Source organism: Panthera uncia, assembly GCF_023721935.1.
Source record: "Panthera uncia isolate 11264 chromosome A3 unlocalized genomic scaffold, Puncia_PCG_1.0 HiC_scaffold_11, whole genome shotgun sequence".
Lineage (NCBI taxonomy): Eukaryota > Metazoa > Chordata > Mammalia > Carnivora > Felidae > Panthera > Panthera uncia.
Genome location: NW_026057578.1, coordinates 57,505,035 through 57,523,257, shown reverse-complemented (window position 1 = coordinate 57,523,257; position 18,223 = coordinate 57,505,035). Strand labels below are relative to the sequence as shown.

At 44.1% G+C, this 18,223-nt stretch overlaps 1 protein-coding gene across 1 annotated transcript in view; it reads right to left on the bottom strand.

Annotated features, from left to right (window-relative positions):
• Positions 1-10,108, bottom strand: part of CREG2 (cellular repressor of E1A stimulated genes 2) — a 33,168-nt gene extending 23,060 nt beyond the window's left edge. The window contains 3 exon segments of the mRNA XM_049651343.1: positions 7,142-7,311; positions 9,691-9,819; positions 9,821-10,108. Coding sequence (XP_049507300.1) covers positions 7,142-7,311; positions 9,691-9,819; positions 9,821-10,108 — 587 coding nt within the window.
• Positions 10,109-18,223: the final 8,115 nt, after the last annotated feature.

Below are 18,223 nucleotides of genomic sequence, written 5' to 3'. Positions count from 1 at the left end.
AAGAGAACTGAAAAAAAAATGTCCATACAAAAACGTGTACACAAATATTCATAGTAGCATAATTCGTAATAGTCAAAACATGGGAGAAAATGTCCATCAACTAATGAACAGATAAATAAAAATAGATAAATAAAACGTAGTATATTCATACAACAAAATTGTATTTGGCCATAAAAATGAATGAAGTGTTGATCCATGCTAAAACATAATGAGCCCTGAAAACTGACGGGAGAAAAACTCTAACAGTGTGATCTCCAGTGGAAGCCATATTATATTTCTTTCTAAGTCTGCATGACTGTCCGTAGACTTTGTTCCAACCCCAAGCCCAATTTACAGCTGGCCAAGCACACATCGTACACCTGTTTTGTGAGTGAGTGGCCTAAAGGAACACCATCTTGTCCTTGAGATATCGATCAATGCTCCTGCTCCCTGCATTGCTTTATGACAAAACTTGTGATTCCTGCCTACATGCTAATCCATAATCTTTTGAGCTTTTACAAGATGTAAAAAGGATATAACTCTGTAAAAATGATTCACTCTCTGGAGCACTTTCTTCCCTGTCAAGAGTGTGCTTCCCAGGCAGCTGTCTTAACTTGGACTTGAATAAAATGCTCTTTTTTGCTTTTAGAGATTCTAAAATGTTCGTTCATTTTGCATCGGCAAAGCATTGTGCTAAGTGAAAGAAATCAGTGACAAAACCATACATTATATAATTACACTTATAGGGAATGTCCAGAATAGGCAAATCCAATAGATATACAAAAGAGATTATTGATTTCCAGAGGCTAAGGGCCTTGTAATAAAACTCTTAAATCTATCTCAGCAACCCTAAAAGCTTTCTGGAAGGTGTATATTTACAGAAGTTGCATCCTTATGAATCCATATCATTTCAGCTCAAGGAGGAATCATGTCTACCAGGTGAATAAAACATTATGAACTGGATCAGGAGAGGTAGTCAGAGATGCAGGAAAGAGGTGTATAAAGACAGAGGAATCAGAATCATCAGTGGACCCATGAAATGAGTGTCCTGGGAATCACAGGGACAGAACTTCATGGAGCTGAAATGAAATTCGGGAGAAAGAAGTGGCTGCAGGTTATTGGGAGCACTGACCATGGAAATGAGTGAAAGATGGGAGAGAATACTCAAACACCTGCTCAGTAAGTCTTCTGTCCACATGGCTCCCTGGTCTTCCCAGACAGCTCTTTTAAAAGCAACTCAGGTTAGTGTTAGCTTTAGGATTTCAGGGATGTGTAGGCAAAGGAGAAGAAGCAACATGAATCTGGACAGACAGCAATCTATTTAGAAGATTTATATGTTGCCTTCAAGGGGAATGAACACAATTCAGTGAAGAGAAATTGAATTCAGCTTCTTTATCTGATGAGGGTTGGGCCCTGTGCTTTGAAACTCATGTCGCGTCTCAGGTAGACAGAGTGCAGACGGAGATGTATCTTGGCCGTTAGCAGGCAAGCTGTTGCAAGCACATGTTTCCTCTGTGTGCAAACTCTCCTAGAGAATGATGGAAGAGAGTGCTTTCCACACGCAGTTCTAGGGGCACAAATCCCGGAGCCTGCATTTAGAATTGGGCTGGGCTGAGGTTTTCAGCTACCACTCAACGTATTTCTTCTTCCTACAAGAATAGTTAAAAATATGCAGGCTAAGGGGCATTTATATATGTGGAATTTCTTGTCATTTGCTGCAGAGAAGGAATAATTAAACTCAGTACACTATTTGAGTTGTGTGCGCCCACCAAGCGTTTATCCTGTGCTTGTGGCATAAAGGCAGACCAGCCCTACCATCAGCACCCTCCCATGTTTTACCAAAAGAATTTCTCACACTGTCAATGTGCCTATCAAATGCAGGGGCTACTCAGAGGATAGGGCAGGAATCTGTGTCCAAGCACATTGTCCCAAACTCTCTAGTGTGAGCGATGCCTTTATGATGTGTGATTCTTCGGTGTTGAATTGCATCCGCAACATGGCACCCCACCCCCCAAGCCAATAATTCTGAGGGATCATCATTTCTGAAAGCCTCCCATCCTATGTTTTACACATCTACTGGGCTGTAATCCATTCAGGGTCTGGCACCTCCCTCTCAGAAACTAGATTCCTTTGCAAACCAGAATGTTAGCATCTCCTCTGATGCCAAACCACACTGAGTCCTGGTCAATTAAAGACCTTTGACAAGCTCATTGTTTGGGCAGAGATGGCCTCAGCTGGGGGGAAAGGAACGGGCCATGGCAATATTTCATTAAAAGCCTTTTGGGAAAAAGGAAACAAGTGTTTTCAGATAGAAACATAGCATTTGTCCAAACTATCAAAATTTTTTCATTGTGAAAAGCATCCGATAAACCTCTTTTGTTTCCATTTATTTCCAGTCTTCAAAATGGAAATTCATCTGATGCCAACAACAGAATGTCACTCAACAGAAGAACCCTTCCTGACCCAGAGGGCCTGCTTTGCCTTGGCTCTCTGAGAAGATGCAAAACCTAAAATCCACAGTGTTCAAGCCTGCATGCTCCATAAGAAAAGATGTTTCAGTGGATGAGAAATGTCTCTGGGGGGCTTTGTTATTTACTGGATCTTCATACAACTGGGTCTCTGGTCTGAGCATAAATTCACTTTGGCACAGGAGCATCTCTATATGCTTATGTATTTGAAGGGAGAGGAAAATGAGAGAGGAGGGGGCTGCGGATTGCTGGCGAAGCTTGTAAACTGGAATCTTATTCTCAATTTGTCATGTTCACCTGAGTTTGGAGACCTGAGCTTTGTCCCTTAGGAACCGCCAATCCTGTCCTTAATCAGTACTGAAAGTCACTTTCTGCTTATCATCCAGTAAGATTCCCTTTCAAATGATCTCCTCCAGGAAGAAAGACAGGGTAATAGCACCCAATTCAATATGTCCTGGCGGGAGTCAAGACAGCTGGGTGCGATGAAATCTAGTGACTTTACTGTGACATTTTAGGGTAAGTTCAGGGATCAGAGGATCGGGTGGTGAAAAGTTTGGGGGAAAATCCCCTAACTACATGGGATGCAGTATCCCAGGTTGAATTTTTCAGATTCACTGAGAAACTCGTTAAGGTCCCCATACACCTGTAAAATACAGAGAAATATTTGTCCCTTTCCTTATTCTCAAGATGTTTGCCTCTTCCAGCTTCAGTTAAGGAACGGATATCTGCTGTGTATTTTCATCATTAAACTTCCTGAGAGTTTTGGATACTCAATGTCCTTCACCCATAGCGGCTTTGATGGATCTAAGTATCAATTTTGGGAGGCAAGATATGAGTCAACATACATGAGTGCTTACTGAGTGAAAAGCATTTCTTATATATACAATGGGATATTACTCAGCCGTGAGAAAGAAAATCCTGCCACTTGGGACAACATGGATGGTCCCTGAGGACATTATGTTGAGTGAGAAAAGACAGAGAAAGACATATATGGTACGATCTCACTTACATGTGGAATCTAAAAAAAAAAAAAAAAGCCCAACTCACCAGAACACAGAGTAGGATGGTGGTTACCAGGGCCTGAGGATTGGGGGAAATCAGAGAGACGCTGGCCAAAGGGTACAAGACGTATAACTGGAAGATGAGTAAGTTTTGGACAGCTAACGCACAGCATAGTGATCACAGGCAAAGACACTGTAGCATAGATTCCGAAGTTGCTAAGAGGCCAGATCTTAAATGTTCTCACCGCAAAAAAGAAATGGTAATCATGGCATGTGGCAGAGGTGTTAGCTAACACTCTGGCGCTAATCACACTGCAATATATAAATGTATCAAATCAACATATTGTACACCTTAAACTTATATAACGTTACATGTCAATTATATCTCAAAAAAAAAAAAAAGGCGCACCTCTTAGCAACCTGCCAAACACATATCAGCTTGGATTACAATGAGCTTTCAGGTTAAAGCTCTCAAATTAATAAAATTAGAATAGGCATCAAATATTAAGTCAATTAGCAAAGGATCAGGTTCTCTTATCTATACTGAGAGGGAGGCAGGATCCTGGCCACCCATGGCCTGTTAGGCCATTACCAAGGATTTCGTTATTTTTTCCCAATGAAAGCATTTAAGCAGGGAAATTCCAGGATCTGATCTGGGGTGTGAAAGACCACTTCAGCTGTTGGATTGATGATGAATTCAAGGTGACAGAGTGGTCTGGGGGACCCAGTGGGGGCAGTTGACGTTTCTGTTGTGAGAATGGATAATATGAACGTGTGACAGTACACACAGGTGCACGCCCATGCACGCGCACACACAGCTATCTACCTGTGTGTGGAGCTCTAAAAGCAGGCGGCCGGCTCAGCCCGCCCTTGTAGTAGAATCAGATGCATTCAGCTTACCCTTAGGCAGGAATTGTGTTTGGCCCCGCTTCTTGAGCTGCGTCTTGCCCATGGAAGTGGAGCTCAGCAGCCTGTCCCCATCCAGACTCCACAGGCACCAGGGCTAACCCTGATTCACGCAGAGGCAGGTTGTAGCTGAAATGCCCAGGGAATGGCTGCGAAGGCACCTCTTTTCCTTCTCTCAGAGCTTCAGCGGCCACGTTGCTTCCTTCCGGCCTGACCTTGGTTTGTTCAGCTGCCGAGGGCTCCTCAGCCCCAACGTGGCCCTGTGGGCCCACAGAGCCCTGGGATGCATCACACAGAAGGAACCAGTTCTGGCTTTGTCTTCCCACTTAGGATGAGACGGGAAAGACCCGGCCCCTCCCCAGAGGGGAGCCACAGAGAATAGGAGCCACAGAGAATACGAGCCCACGGAAGGCACCAAACGTGATGGTGAAGATGCAAGTTTTTGATTCCCAATTTCAACTCACCACCTTTATAGAATGAAGGAAATTTTTATTTTCCTGAGTAAGAGCTGCCTTCTGAAGATGAAAGGATCAGGTGGCTTTGATTCATCATCATCATCCTCATCAACTTCATCATCGTCGTTGTCATGATCGCCATCATCATCAGGAGAAACAGGTGCTTTTGTATCCCCCTGTTCTGAGGGAAACACTTGGAAGCGCTTGACAAAGACCTGTGGTGTCGCCGGCCCTCCGTCCGGGCCCTGGGATCAGGCAGCAGGGGCCGCTTGTGCTTGTCTTGCCAGGCTGTCCCTTGAACTTCTTGCTTGTCGGGGTGGTTCCTAGCCCTGGACACTTCTGCCTGATGCTTTGTTATGTTCCTGGGGCCCAAGGAGCTCCTGCTTGGGTTGTTTCCCCAGGTCTTCAGTGTTTGCCTGTCTTTCTTGGTAAGTCTCTCAGCTCAACGTTACCAAGATTCTGGATGTAAAACCTCAAATGTAATGCTGAACTTGGACTGGGAAGCTCACTCAGAGGAGTCACCCCTGGTCATAAGCAGTTCACTGGAAGTAGTGGACCTTGGGGTGATAACAACCCTCACTGTCTGGTAACCTTAGCTTTGGTGCTCACTGGGGCTAACCTTGATCTGTACCTATTTCTTCAAGTTGTGTCTTAACATTTCAGAAGCTTAAACAGTGCGAGGAGGGAGGAGTTCTGAGAAGGAGTCTCATGTGAGGATCACATGAGGAGCCTGGTGGCACTTATCCCTCCTCTTCCAGGCCAGAGTGACAAGCGTGCTGAGATACTGATGCCCTCGGCCCTGGGGTGGCTCAGTGGGGCCTGGGTGGCCACCTCTGGCCCCGAGCTGCCCTGGGGTGTTGTGCAGACGTTTGCACTTCTGGTGTGTGGACCTGCCATGAAGATGGTTTGCACACATGATTGATTCCAGGCCATGTAGACGGCCTGCCCAGCTTTGGTAGAACCTCAGTCCCCCTTGGCAAGGTCCTCTCTAAGCTAGGTTTCTCATGGCTGCCAGCTCTCAGCTCCTGCTGACGTCCGCCTGGAACCTTCCAATAAATTCCTTCCACGACCTGTGAGCTGCAGCCACTGTGTGCACCGCTCTGTGTTCTGCTGTCTGTCTTCAAGAGCAGGTGCAGGATCAACACTCTCCAGCCTCATGACTACTTTTAGGATGCCTGACCTAGGCACTCCTCAGGCGTTTAGAAAGGTATCCTGGGCACATACTTCTAGTGCCAGCAAGCAAGCTTGACTGGCCAAGAACATACTGAATATTCCATGAAAGAGGAAACATCCCTTTTCCTGGCTTCTTGCCATACCTGCTGGGGAACTGGGTCAGCTGAACTGTCTCCAGCTTGGTGCCGACTCTCCTTGTCAGTGTCCCAAGGGGAAGTGACAAGGTCTTTTATCTGGGCATTTTACAGCATGTTGTGGCTTTGATTATTACCACCACCTACCCCCCTACTCTGGAAAGAACTAATCAATTTGTTTGCTTTATGTTTTTTTTTTTTTATGCTTTGCATAAAAAATAATCAAACTTTGGAATTGGGATAAATCCTATCCTAGTTCCTGAAGGGTCACTACATCTTAGTGTCCTGGGGGTTAAGGGACTCGCCTGAGGCCACTTGTTGCATTTGCTGCTGCCCAGGGGGTTCCCTGTATGCCCCCACACAAACTTGGTCCAGATATCTCCAGGCAGGATCTGATTTCAAGCTCTACATTTTGAGTTCAGACAGAGGTGTTGGATCAATGCTCCATTTGCACGTAAATGTCTTTTCTTTCAGACTTTTAAGAGAGGGTGTATTAAAGAATATGGGGTCTTTGGGTACACATCTCTGGTGGTGGGGGATAGTGGGTTAGAAATTTATTTGAAAAACAGTAAATAGAGAGCGAAGCAGGAGACTCTTGGGGTGGTAAGTAGATTCTATGCTCCATGTGCCCCACAGACAAACTACTCGATCTTCCTTCATCAACCTCCCGGCTTCCCCTTTCCCATCATAACAAGAGCTCCTGTTTGCTCACTGATACTGTACAAGACCCTCAACCCTCCCAGGAACCGTATGAGGCAGAAATTATTATTCCCATTTCACAGATGAGGAAACTGAGGCTCCGCAAAATTAGGTAGCTTGCCCCAAATCACATAGCTTGGTGAGTGGTGGAATTCTGTTTATCTGAGTCCAAAGGTACATATACTTTTTCCACTTCAAGTTGGTGAACACATCATTTTGCATCTCAGGGCCCCAGTAAATTCATGCAACTCAGAAAGGTCCCACCCCATAGACCCTCTGCTTTATAACAAAGAACCTGTATGGGTAAGGCCAAACTCTTTGTCTACCTGCAGAACTCTCCTTCAGATTCTGGCAGCAGGAGGGAGGCCATGGGGTTCTTCATCAGATCGGCCACTGCAGGGTCCTTGGGTGTCACATAGAAGAAAGGAATCCCAGTGCTGTTGTTCAAGGGGCCGTCGCTGATGGGCAGGCAGTTCCCAAATGGCAGTCCTGGGATCTAACAAACACCAAAAAAGGCTTTTTCAATGCAGGGTATTTTATTTTATTTTATTTTATTTTATTTTATTTTTCATTTCATTTCATTTCATTTCATTTCATTTCATTTTTTTGTTTTCAATGCAGGGTTTTGGATTGACCTGAGCTGAGAGCTTAGCCAGGAAATATAGCAATGTTGATGGCATGGCATCACCATAGTTCTGACAGGTAGTAAATTAAGGCACAGTGGTTCCCAATTGACCCAACTCACCCGGTGATAGCTCTGGAATCTCTATTGAGGAGCTGAGCAGGGACATTCTGTTTGGAAGGATGGCTAGGGGATTATTCTTGAAGCTGCTGCATGTGCATAGAAAACACCCTCACTTTGTTACATTTAAAGTTATTTGGGGGTGGCACTGAAATTTATGGAAGTCAGCTACAACTTGCCCCTGCGAGCCCAACTGCCTTCACTGACTCTTTTAAAGTTCTGACAACTTTGGGGATAGATCTTAAGTCTTAACTTTAATATCTTACCTGGTCTTTGGACTCTGAGAACTTTCTACTATTGTTTCTTTTATAGCTACACCACTTTCTCACTTACTAGTTCCATTTTTTAATTGTAATCAATTTTTCATTATATGAGTCAGCAACTTGCCCTTTTAGAGAAAAGGAAGTCACAGAAACATTGCACACTCATTTTTATTCACGATCTTCGGTGGAGTAGGTGAAATTCTTAGACATGTATGCAAGTATTTCTTAGGTTTTCCCAGGCCCTGCTGGGTCCTGCATTCCAACCTTCATGAGCTTTATTTACCCTTTACAGAATATTCCTTACTGTGACTGAGCTCAGAACTCAGGAGCTGTCTTGTCTTTAAAGCACTGCATGGCAATGGTGTATAGACCTGGAATAGGAGATGGCTTTCATCTTTGAGAAGACACAATGTTAAGGTGTCTTCCAAAATGGGAACATAAGTTCATTTACAGATTCTCTTTTTCAGCTTGTCATAAATTGCCTGGAATCATGCTTTGCACACATGACATGCATAGGGTAAATGCTCTCTGAATGGACTGAATTTGGACTAAATGTCAATATTGGAAAGGGGAATTCCTAAGAACACTAAGAAAAAAGATGTCAAAAGTCAAAATATCTTTAGTACTAGACTAAGTCTAGTGCCAACTAGAGATCCCACTAGATCTCTAGTGCCAACTAGAGATTTTTTTTTAAGTTTATTTATTTATATAAGTAATCTCTACACCCAATGCAGGGCTCAAACTCATAAGCCTGAGATCGAGAGACACACGCTCTTTCCACTGAGCCAGCCACACACCCCAGAACAATCCGTGCTTTAGATGAAGATCAGCCTCATTATTTAAGCTTCATATCTTCCTAAGGTATGTCTTAGGAGCATAATTTATAACTGTGAGGAACCATTTGGATGCTGTGAATGTGATTAAGATCATTGCCATAATCAGAATAAAGTCATTTAAATATTTTTTAAAAAGTAAAACAGGACCTTCAAAACTAACATAGTCAACCACTTAATTCCTTACAGGGGGAAAATAAAGTGGACAACTCGGTGACTTGGCCAGTCTCCAAACAGATGAGACCATACCTGAGGTAAGAACCTGCCGCTGGCCAATGACCTATCCATTCCCTAAAAAAATATTTATTTTGCATAAATTAAACAGTTCAAAGTACCTCTCTGTAATAAAACCCTTACATCGATCTCACCAGCCCTAAAAGCTTTCTGGGCCGTGTATACTTAGGGATGTCACTTCCTCATCATTTATCCATGTCATTTTGGCTTAAGGTGGAATCATACCTAACAGGTGAGTAAAAACATTTACGAACCGAATGATAAAACTGCAGCTGAAAACAACTCATTCCAGCATTTATACACTTTGCACCCTAAGCCTCCTTTCCAGAAAACCTCTTAAGTTCCATATTTCAAAATGTGAACTTCCACCAAACCCCCCGTGGTGTCTTTCTCCCAGTCCCCAGTGTCAGTAGGTGACCGGGAAGTTCGGGTCCATTGGGTGCTGTGGGCTGGGAGGCTGCACGCGCCTACTCTATGATGCCTAAGGCGGCTCTGGCTTCTTTTGTCCAGGTCTCGGGTCAGGCGCTGGTTATGTGTACGCCTCTTTGACCATCTCAAGACTGCACTTCAATCCCCATGAGCCGGGCAGGATGCCTGTCAGCACCTCCCAAGCCCCCCATTTTGCCAGGTTAACCAAAGCACAATCTGGTTCCGTTATTTACGCGCCGGCCACAGCGCAACCCCGCCGGCGGGGCACTTCTGTGAGACCTGGATCCGAGCGCGCCAGCGGTCGCTAGCATCTCCCGGTCCTCAGGCCACCGCCAGGCACGCACCTGCAGCCGGCTCCGGGCGGGGCTGCTTACCTTCTCGTGGGCGGACACGGTGGCCAGACAGCCCCAGGAGCTGGCGTGGGCCAGGAAGCGGGCGGTGCTGGGGCGCAGTCTCGGGCCGCTCTCCCGCCGGTAGGAGAACATCCCGGGCGGCGCGGGGGGGCGTCCTGGAGCGGGCGGCGCCAGCCGGGGGCGGCAGGTGCGCGTCCTCCTTGTGAGCCGAGGCCGGGAAGCTGCGCTGCCAGATGCTGCCCGAGTCCTCCAGCAGCGCGGGCAGCGCCTCCTCGGTGGAGGCGCTGTCCAGCTCCTCGTCCACTTCGTTGGTGACGGCCCAAGACACCGAGCTCACGATCACGTAGCCCGCGGCCGGGGACAGCAGGGCGCTGCAGCACAGCAGCCAGGAGAGGCAGGTGACCGGCCGCGCGGGCCGCTGGCCGCGGCGCACGGACATCTTGCAGCGGCGCGCCCTGCCGCGGGGACAGCCTGGAGCGCGCGGGCGGCGGCGAGGGCGGCAGCGCCCCCGTGCGGCGGACGCGCGGAACTGGACTCCGCTCGCGACCGCCGCAGGATTCCCGGGTGGGGTCCCCACCCCTGGATGCCCTCGCAGCCTCCCGCCGTGTTGAGAAGTCGAGCTCCTGGAAAAGCGGATTCCACTCGAATACTGCACGTCCTGCGGCCGCCGTGCGCAGAGTCCTCACCGTGTGCGAGGTCCGGGGATGGGCTCATTACCTGCTGGATGGCACGGATTCTGCAGCCAGGGGGTGGTGGGCGTTCAAATCGCGAACCAACACACTCCCCCACTTACCAGCTGTGGGACCCTGCCGGGTCACTTAACCTCTCTGTGCCTCAGTTCCGTTATTAGAAAAACAAGCAAACCACGGTTTTGAACTCATTTGGGTGATGGATGGGAGAATTAAATAAGTTAACATCTGGAGAGGCTTATATTTTGGTAATAGATAAAGGTAGGGACTGTTATCATTTTATAGAGGAGGAAACTAAGTAAATGGTGAAGGTAAGATTACCACCGAGTCAGTCTGATGCCAAAGCCATTCCCTTGCTTTGTAAGGATAATGACTGTCTTACACTTTACTTAGGAGTGCATTGCTGCGAGTTCCTCTGAAAGCAAAGTCAAATTTTTACATATCAACCAAAGTAAAAGGTAGCAAACACCCAGAGACAAAGTGGCTGGCATGCAGTAGCAGAGAATTGTAAGAATGTATCAGAGTTTCAAAACATTCTTTTATTGGTGGAAATTTGAGCTGTTTCCAATAGTTAAGTTTTATAGATAGCAACATAATTCTAAATCATTTACACTTTAACTTCTGCTTATGGTATTCCCTTATCTGCCCATTAAGAGACATATTCTGCTCTAGATTTTCCACCTAAAATCTAATAGTCCTGCTTCCAGTTTGTTACGGATGAAAGTGACTTGAACCAGCATCAGAATTTTTGTAGCCACTGTGTTACACTGTGCAGTAGCCAGAGGATCCGTTATCTACCCTGTCCTCCATTCCATCTACCTCCTCCTTTTCCCTCCTATTCAAAGCCATTTTTCTTTAAAAAGTCTTCTTAATCTCCTCAGTGCACTCCAAGCTGGCCTCCCATCCCACCCCAGCCACCCTTTCCAGGATGCCTTCTTTCTGTTGCTAGTCTAAGGGGAGTTCTGGTATTCTCTCCGCATGATCTCGTCTCCTCCCACGGCTCTGCCATCCTTTTATGCTGCTGACTTGCCAGCCTCTCTCACTTGCCCCTGAATGATGTGTCCCATAGTCTTGGAGAGGCAGTATAGCAAGTCATTAAAAGACGTGAGCTCTTTCAAATGACTTCAAATGAATTGACATCCTGCTCTATCACCTACTAGCCGTGTCTGTAAAATAAGGACAGTCACTTCTATCCCAGTGGCCTAGGAGAAGCACAGAGCAGACACGTGATAGATGCATACCACAGCCTCTTTTCTACCATATGCTCTGCGCGGGGGGGGGGGGGGGGGGGGGGGAGGGAGGCAGGCGAGCCTGGCAGCTGACTCCTTCCACCCAGGCTCTTGTTCTTGGCTGTTAGGGGCCACTTCTTCCTTTGAGGCTCTGGTGGAGGTGGATATTTTCCTCTGCCAGTCCCAGCACATGATGTGAAGAATAAATGCCCAGTTCTTACTGTTCGTTGCCAGCAGGATAAAGTCCAAGCTCTTTAACTTAGTATATAGGTCCCTTGTAACCTGTCCCTGCCTGTCTGTCTATCCCTGTCTGTCCCACTGCATCACCCTCCCAGACTCCACGGCAGCGATCTGGCGTCTTTATGGTTCTACAGTCAGTGAACACCCACACATCCACCAGATAGATTAATACAATTAGCATTTTGATCTATTTTCATCCTCACTTTTAATCCCTCTGTTCATTCATCAAGGTACATGATAGTAATTTACAAATATTTCTCTTGAGAGAATGCATGCAGCAAATGCATAAAAATATATGTAGAAAAAACCTGTTAAAATCATTCAGGTGAAGTGAGGGAATATTGCCAGTTCCCCAGAAGCTCTCCATATGCCTCTCTCCCCAAATCACAATCCCTTGCCTCCTCTCCTAGAGGTAATCACTGTCTTGACATTTGTGATACACATTTCTTTGCTTTCCTTTATAGTTGGATTTCCTACACATGCAATCCTCAGTGTTATAGATTCATCTTACCTATTTTGAACTTTATATAAATGAAATCATACTTTAATTTTTTGTGTCTATGTTGTCAAAATTATGTTTGAGAATCATACTTACTTTGTTGTTTGTAGATATATATGGTTGTATAGTATTGCATAGTGTAGCTATATGACCATTTATTCAACTATTGTCAGTAGGTGTTTTATTTATTTTTATTTGTATTTATTTTGTTGGTGGTGGTTATTTTGAGAGAGAAGTGGGGAAGGGGCAGAGTGGGGGAGACAGACGACCCGAAGCAAGCTCTGCACTGTGAGTACAGAGCCTAATGCGGGGCTTGAACTCAGGAACCGTGAGATCATGAGCTGAGCTGAAGTCAGATGCTTAACCAACTGAGCCACCCAGATGCCCCCGTTGGTAGGTGTTTTAATAGGTTTTGTTATTCAGGTATGGTGAGGCCAGGTAATCAAGAGATGCCTGCCATTGAAAAGGTAATTTATTCTACTCATAGATCCCAAGAAAAGGGATCTTTGGCCAATGGGGACAGGAGTCAAAGGATTTCCAGGTCATGGGTGGGCAGTTCACTTTACACCCTTCCTCAGAGGGTATCCAGCAGGATTGAGCCCCGGTTGCTCACAGTGGTAACAGCTAAGGGACACAGCCTTAGAATGGCTTTCCTTCCTCCCTGGTCCAATCACTCTAGTCCCCCACTCCTGTTCTTTAGGACTACATCCCAAAGTAAACTACCCATGTGCTAAGTCCTTGTCTCAGGCCCTTTGGAGGAATCCAAACTAAGGCACTGGTGCACATTCAAGAGTTTTTCTAGGGTATATACCTCGTAGTAGGGTTGCTGGTTGTGGGGTAGAAGTATGCTTCATTATATTATATAATGTCAAACTGATTTCCAAGATGATGGTACCAATTTACATTGCTACTATCAGTGTATGAGCTTTCCTGTTGCTCCACATTCTCATCAACACAGATTATGGTTAGATTTTTCTGTCTTTTCTCTCTCCCCCTCCCCCCCCCAACCCAGTCTGGTGGATGAGTAATAGTGTCTCATTTCTATTTTAATGACTGATGTGGTTGGTTGATCACCTTTTCATACTTTCATTGGCCAGTTGGATATCCTCTTTTGTGAAATGCCTGTTAATGTCTTTTGCCCATTTTTATTGGGTTGCCTGTGGGTTTTTGTATTGATTTGTAAGAATTAATTTTATTTTCTTTATTCCAGTGCTTTGGTATTGAAAAGTGCCACAGATTGTTTTGGGGTAGTTGTTAATGTTAATGTTTCTATCCATCAACCTAACTGGGCTAAGGGATGTCCAGATGGCTGGTAAAATATCATTTCTGGGTGTGTCTGTGGGGGTGTTTGAGGAAGAGATTAGCATTTGAATCAGTAAATGAATAAAGAAGATTAATCTCATCAATAGGGATGGGCATCACCCAGTCCTTGTGGGTCTGAATGGAGCTGAGACATCCACCTTCTCCTGACCTTGGACATCAGCACTCTTGGTTCTCCAGTTTTCAGATTCAGGCTGGGCCTTTATGCCATTGGCACCCCTGGTTCATAGAACTTTGTGTTTGGACTGGGACTACCCCACTGGCTTTCCTGGGCCTGCAGCCTGCAGATGGCAGATCATGGGACCTCTATCTCCATAATCACATGAGCTAATCCGTGTTGTTCTATGTATCAGTAGTGTTTTCCTTTTTACTAGTGAGTAGTATTCCCTTGTATGGACATGCCATATTTTTGTTTATTCATTCAACAGTTGATGGCTACTTGGGTTGTATTTATTTATTTATTTATTTATCTTGCTATTAGGAATAAAGCTATTAATAGCATTCACATACAAGTCTATGTGGGGACATGTTTTCATTTCTCTTGAGTAAATATTTAAGAGCAAGATTGCTGAGTTGTATGGTAACCATAGGTTTACCTTTATAATAAATTGTCGAGCTTTCTTTTCCCTCCAAAGTGGCTATACCATTTTGCATTCCCACAGACGCTGCATGACAGTCCCAGTGTTTCTGCATCTTTGGCAACACTTGCTATTGAGTGGCTTTTTAATTTTAGCTATTCTACTAGGTGTGTCGTGGCATTTCATGGCAGTTTTAATTTACATTTTTCTAATGGCTAACAATATTGAGCAGCTTTTTATGTGCTTACTTTTTGTCTCTCTTCTTTGGTGAATTGTCTGTGTAAATATTTGCTCATTTAAAAATCTGGTTGTGTCTTCTTAGTGTTGAGTTGTGAGAGTTATTTTATATGTTCTCCATACCAGTCCTTTTTCAGGCAGGCATTTTGCCAGTGTTTTCTCCCAGTTTGTGGCTTGCATTTCCATTTTCTTACCAGTGGCTTTTGAAGAGCAAACATTTAAAATTTTGGTAACGTCTAATTTATCATTTTTTTTCTTTCATGGTTTGTGCTTTCTGTACCATTTCTAAGAAATCTTTGTCTGATCTAAGCCCATGAAAAATATCTTTGATGTTTTATTCTAGAAGCTTAATAGTTTTATCTGTTACATTTAGGTCTGTAATCCATTAAAAACATTTTCTGTATATGAATGAGGTTCATTTTGTCTCTACAGAGATCAAATTGATCCATCACTCTTTGTCCAAAAGACTATCCCTTTTCCTGACTTGCACGTTATTTTTGTCTTAATGCTGTATTTTTCTGAATACAATGAGACATTGTTATTTTATGCAGTCTACGTTTATTTAGATTTAGCTATGTATTCTCCAGTCTCCTCCCTCTTTATCTGTTCTTGTATCTCAGATCACCCATTTGTGATCATTTTCTTTCCTACTGAAGTATATCCTTTAGAATTTCCTTTAACAAGGGTCTACTAGTGGCACACTCTCTTTTGTTTGTCTGAAGTTTACTTCTGTTTCACTCGCAGAAAATATTTCTGCTGAGTACAGAATTCTAGCAGTAGGCCTGTTTTCAACACATGGAGGCTTTCATTCCACTTCGGTTCCTGTGCTGCTGCTGAGAAGTCGGATTCCAGTCTCATGGCCACACCTCTGAAGATGACTGTTTTTTATTTCTCCTGTGGCTTTAAAACTCTTCTCTATGTCTTTGGTATGCAACTAGGTGTGGGTTTCTTCCTTCCTCCTTTCCTTAGAAACATTTTGGACCTTCCCTCCGGTCTCTAACCTGTCTTTCGTATCTGTTGTCTCTTTGTCTTTGTGCGGCATTTAGATAATTACAGTGGATGGAATGTTTGTGTCCACCCCACCCCCAATTCATGTGTTTGGGGTGGCTATATTTGAGGATAGGGCCTCGAATGAAATAATTAAAGCTAAATGAAGTTGTAAGGATGGGGCACTGGTCTGATAGAGTTAGTGCCCAAATAAGGATACAAGAAAGGGGCACCTGGGTGCAGGTTAAGCATCTGACTCTTGGTTTTGGCTCAGGTCATAGTCTCACAGTTCATGAGATTGAACCCTGTGTCAGGTTCTGCACTGACAGCCAGGAGCCTGCTTGGGATTCTCTGTCTTCCTTTCTCTCTGCCCCTTCCCTGCTCACACACTCTTTCTCATTCTCTCTCTCTCTCTCAGAATAAATAAATAAACGTTAAAAAAAAAAAAAAAAGACACCAGGAGTGCCTGGGTGACTCAGTTGGTTAAGCGTCCGACTTCAGCTCAGGTCATGATCTCACAGTTCGTGGGTTCGAGCCCCCCATCGAGTTCTGTGCTAACAGCTCAGAACCTGGAGCCTGCTTCAGATTCTGTGTCTCCCTCTCTCTCTGCCCCTCCCCTGCTCACACTCCATCTCTCTCAAAAATAAAAAATAAACATTAAAAAAAAAAAAAAAAACACCAGAGAACTCTTTCTCTCAATGTGCATCAAGGAAAAGCCTTGTGTGATGATATAGTGAGAAGGTGGCCATCTGCAAGCCAGGAAGAGAGCTCTCACCAGAAACTGAGTCTGCTGGAACCTTGGTCTTGGACTTCCCAGCCTCCAGAACTGTGAGACAATAAATGTCTGTGGTTTTAGCCACCCAGTTTATGATATTTTGTGATAGCAGCTCAAGCAGGCTGAAACATTGTCAAACTGTGTTCCATTATGATTTTTACCATTTCATAGTCTTACTAGGAGTATATGAGTACCACATGGGCTACTCATCAATGATGCAGGTGGTCATAGCACTTATACAGAAGGAGCTATTTTGCATTGGAACTCAGTTACTTGGCTTAGTAACATTTTGCAGAAATTTTAGTCTTGTTTAAGCAGTTCATAGCAAAGGACTCTTCCATCAGCAAACATTCTCAGGTTTGGCTGCAGGACACTAGCCTTTGGTATGTTTACAAAAAGATGTGACTAGTGATGGGAGGGAACACATTGTAGAACTTCTGCTCACCCATTACTTCCTACTCACAAACGTTTGCCAAGAACAATGAGAGGCATGTAGTCACAGGTAACAAAGCACAGTTTAAAGTTTAGAGCTAGGAATGTAAAGAGGATCCTGGGATGTCTTCTTGGTCAGAAAAAAAAAAAACAAAAACCCAAAGCTAGAAAAGATTAATGGGTCATGTCAAAAGAACACAGGAGTCAACTTGAAGAGACTTCCACTGGGAAAAGGTGGAATAATTTAAGCATCAAAAAGAATAATGGTGGCAGTTATTTAAAAAACTAAGCATACATATATTTACTGTCCTCCCAGCAATTGCTCTCCTGGGCATTTATCCCAGAGAACTAAAAACGTGTGTCTCCCACAGAAACCAAATACATCATTGTTCATAGCAACTTTTTTGTAACAGCCCCAAACTGGAAGCAACCCAAATGTCCCTCAATATGTGAATGGTTACATACAGGCACATCCGTACCATGGAATATTGCTCAGAAATAAAAATTGAGGGGTGTCTGGATGGCTCAGTTGGTTGTGTCTGACTTTGGCTCAGGTCATGATCTCATGATTCGTGGGTTCAAGCCCCATGTCAGGCTCCTGTGCTAACAGCTCGGAGCCTGGAACCTGCCTTGGATTCTGTGCCTCCCTCTCTCTCTATGCCCCTCCCCACTCACACTCTGTCTGTCTCTCTCAAAAGTAAACATTAAAAAATTAAAAAATAAAAAGAAATCTAAATTGATATGTGAAACAACTTGGGTGGATCTTATATTGAGTGAAAAAAAAGCCAGTCTTAAAAGGTAATACATTATATGATTTCATTTATAGAACATTCTCAAAATTACAAAATTATAGGAGTGGAGAACAGATTAGTGGTTGCTAAAGGGTTAGTGACGGTGTGTGGGGTGTGTGTAACCGTAAAGGGGCAGCATGAGGGAGCTCTTTGTGGTGATGGAAGGGTGCTGCATCTTGACTGCAGTGGTGGTTACACAATTTATATGTGACCAAATGTCATAGAACTGTACACAGAAGGCACCAATGTCTGTTTTTGGTTGTACAATGTCTGCTTTTGACATCACACTATAACTGTGTAAGACACAAGTATTGGTAATGGGTCTCCTGAGTTAATAATGATTAAAAACAAAAACAAAAGACAAGCCTTCAATAGTCATCACTGGAAGTTATCAAGGCATCTAATTTATTCTGATAATTTATTTTTTCTAAAGCAAAAATAATTCAAGCATTTATCCTGCCTTTCCTTTTATGTTTCAATTCTATTTCAAGGTAACCAAATTGTTGATATGGGAAAGATTTTCTTTCTAGACAAATTCCAGCTAATACATCTAGAAGGAATTAGAACATTAGAAAAAGAAATCATTTTGCAACCCCTAATGAAGCAATCTATATAGGCAACAATAATCAATATGTGAAATACTAAATGAAATATTGAGTGGAATCTTATAGTAGATAGATCATCCTGGCAACACCTGAACCCCATGATCAATCTTAAGTCTTTTCTTTGTCTTTCTTTCTTTCTTTCTTTCTTTCTTTCTTTCTTTCTTTCTTTCTT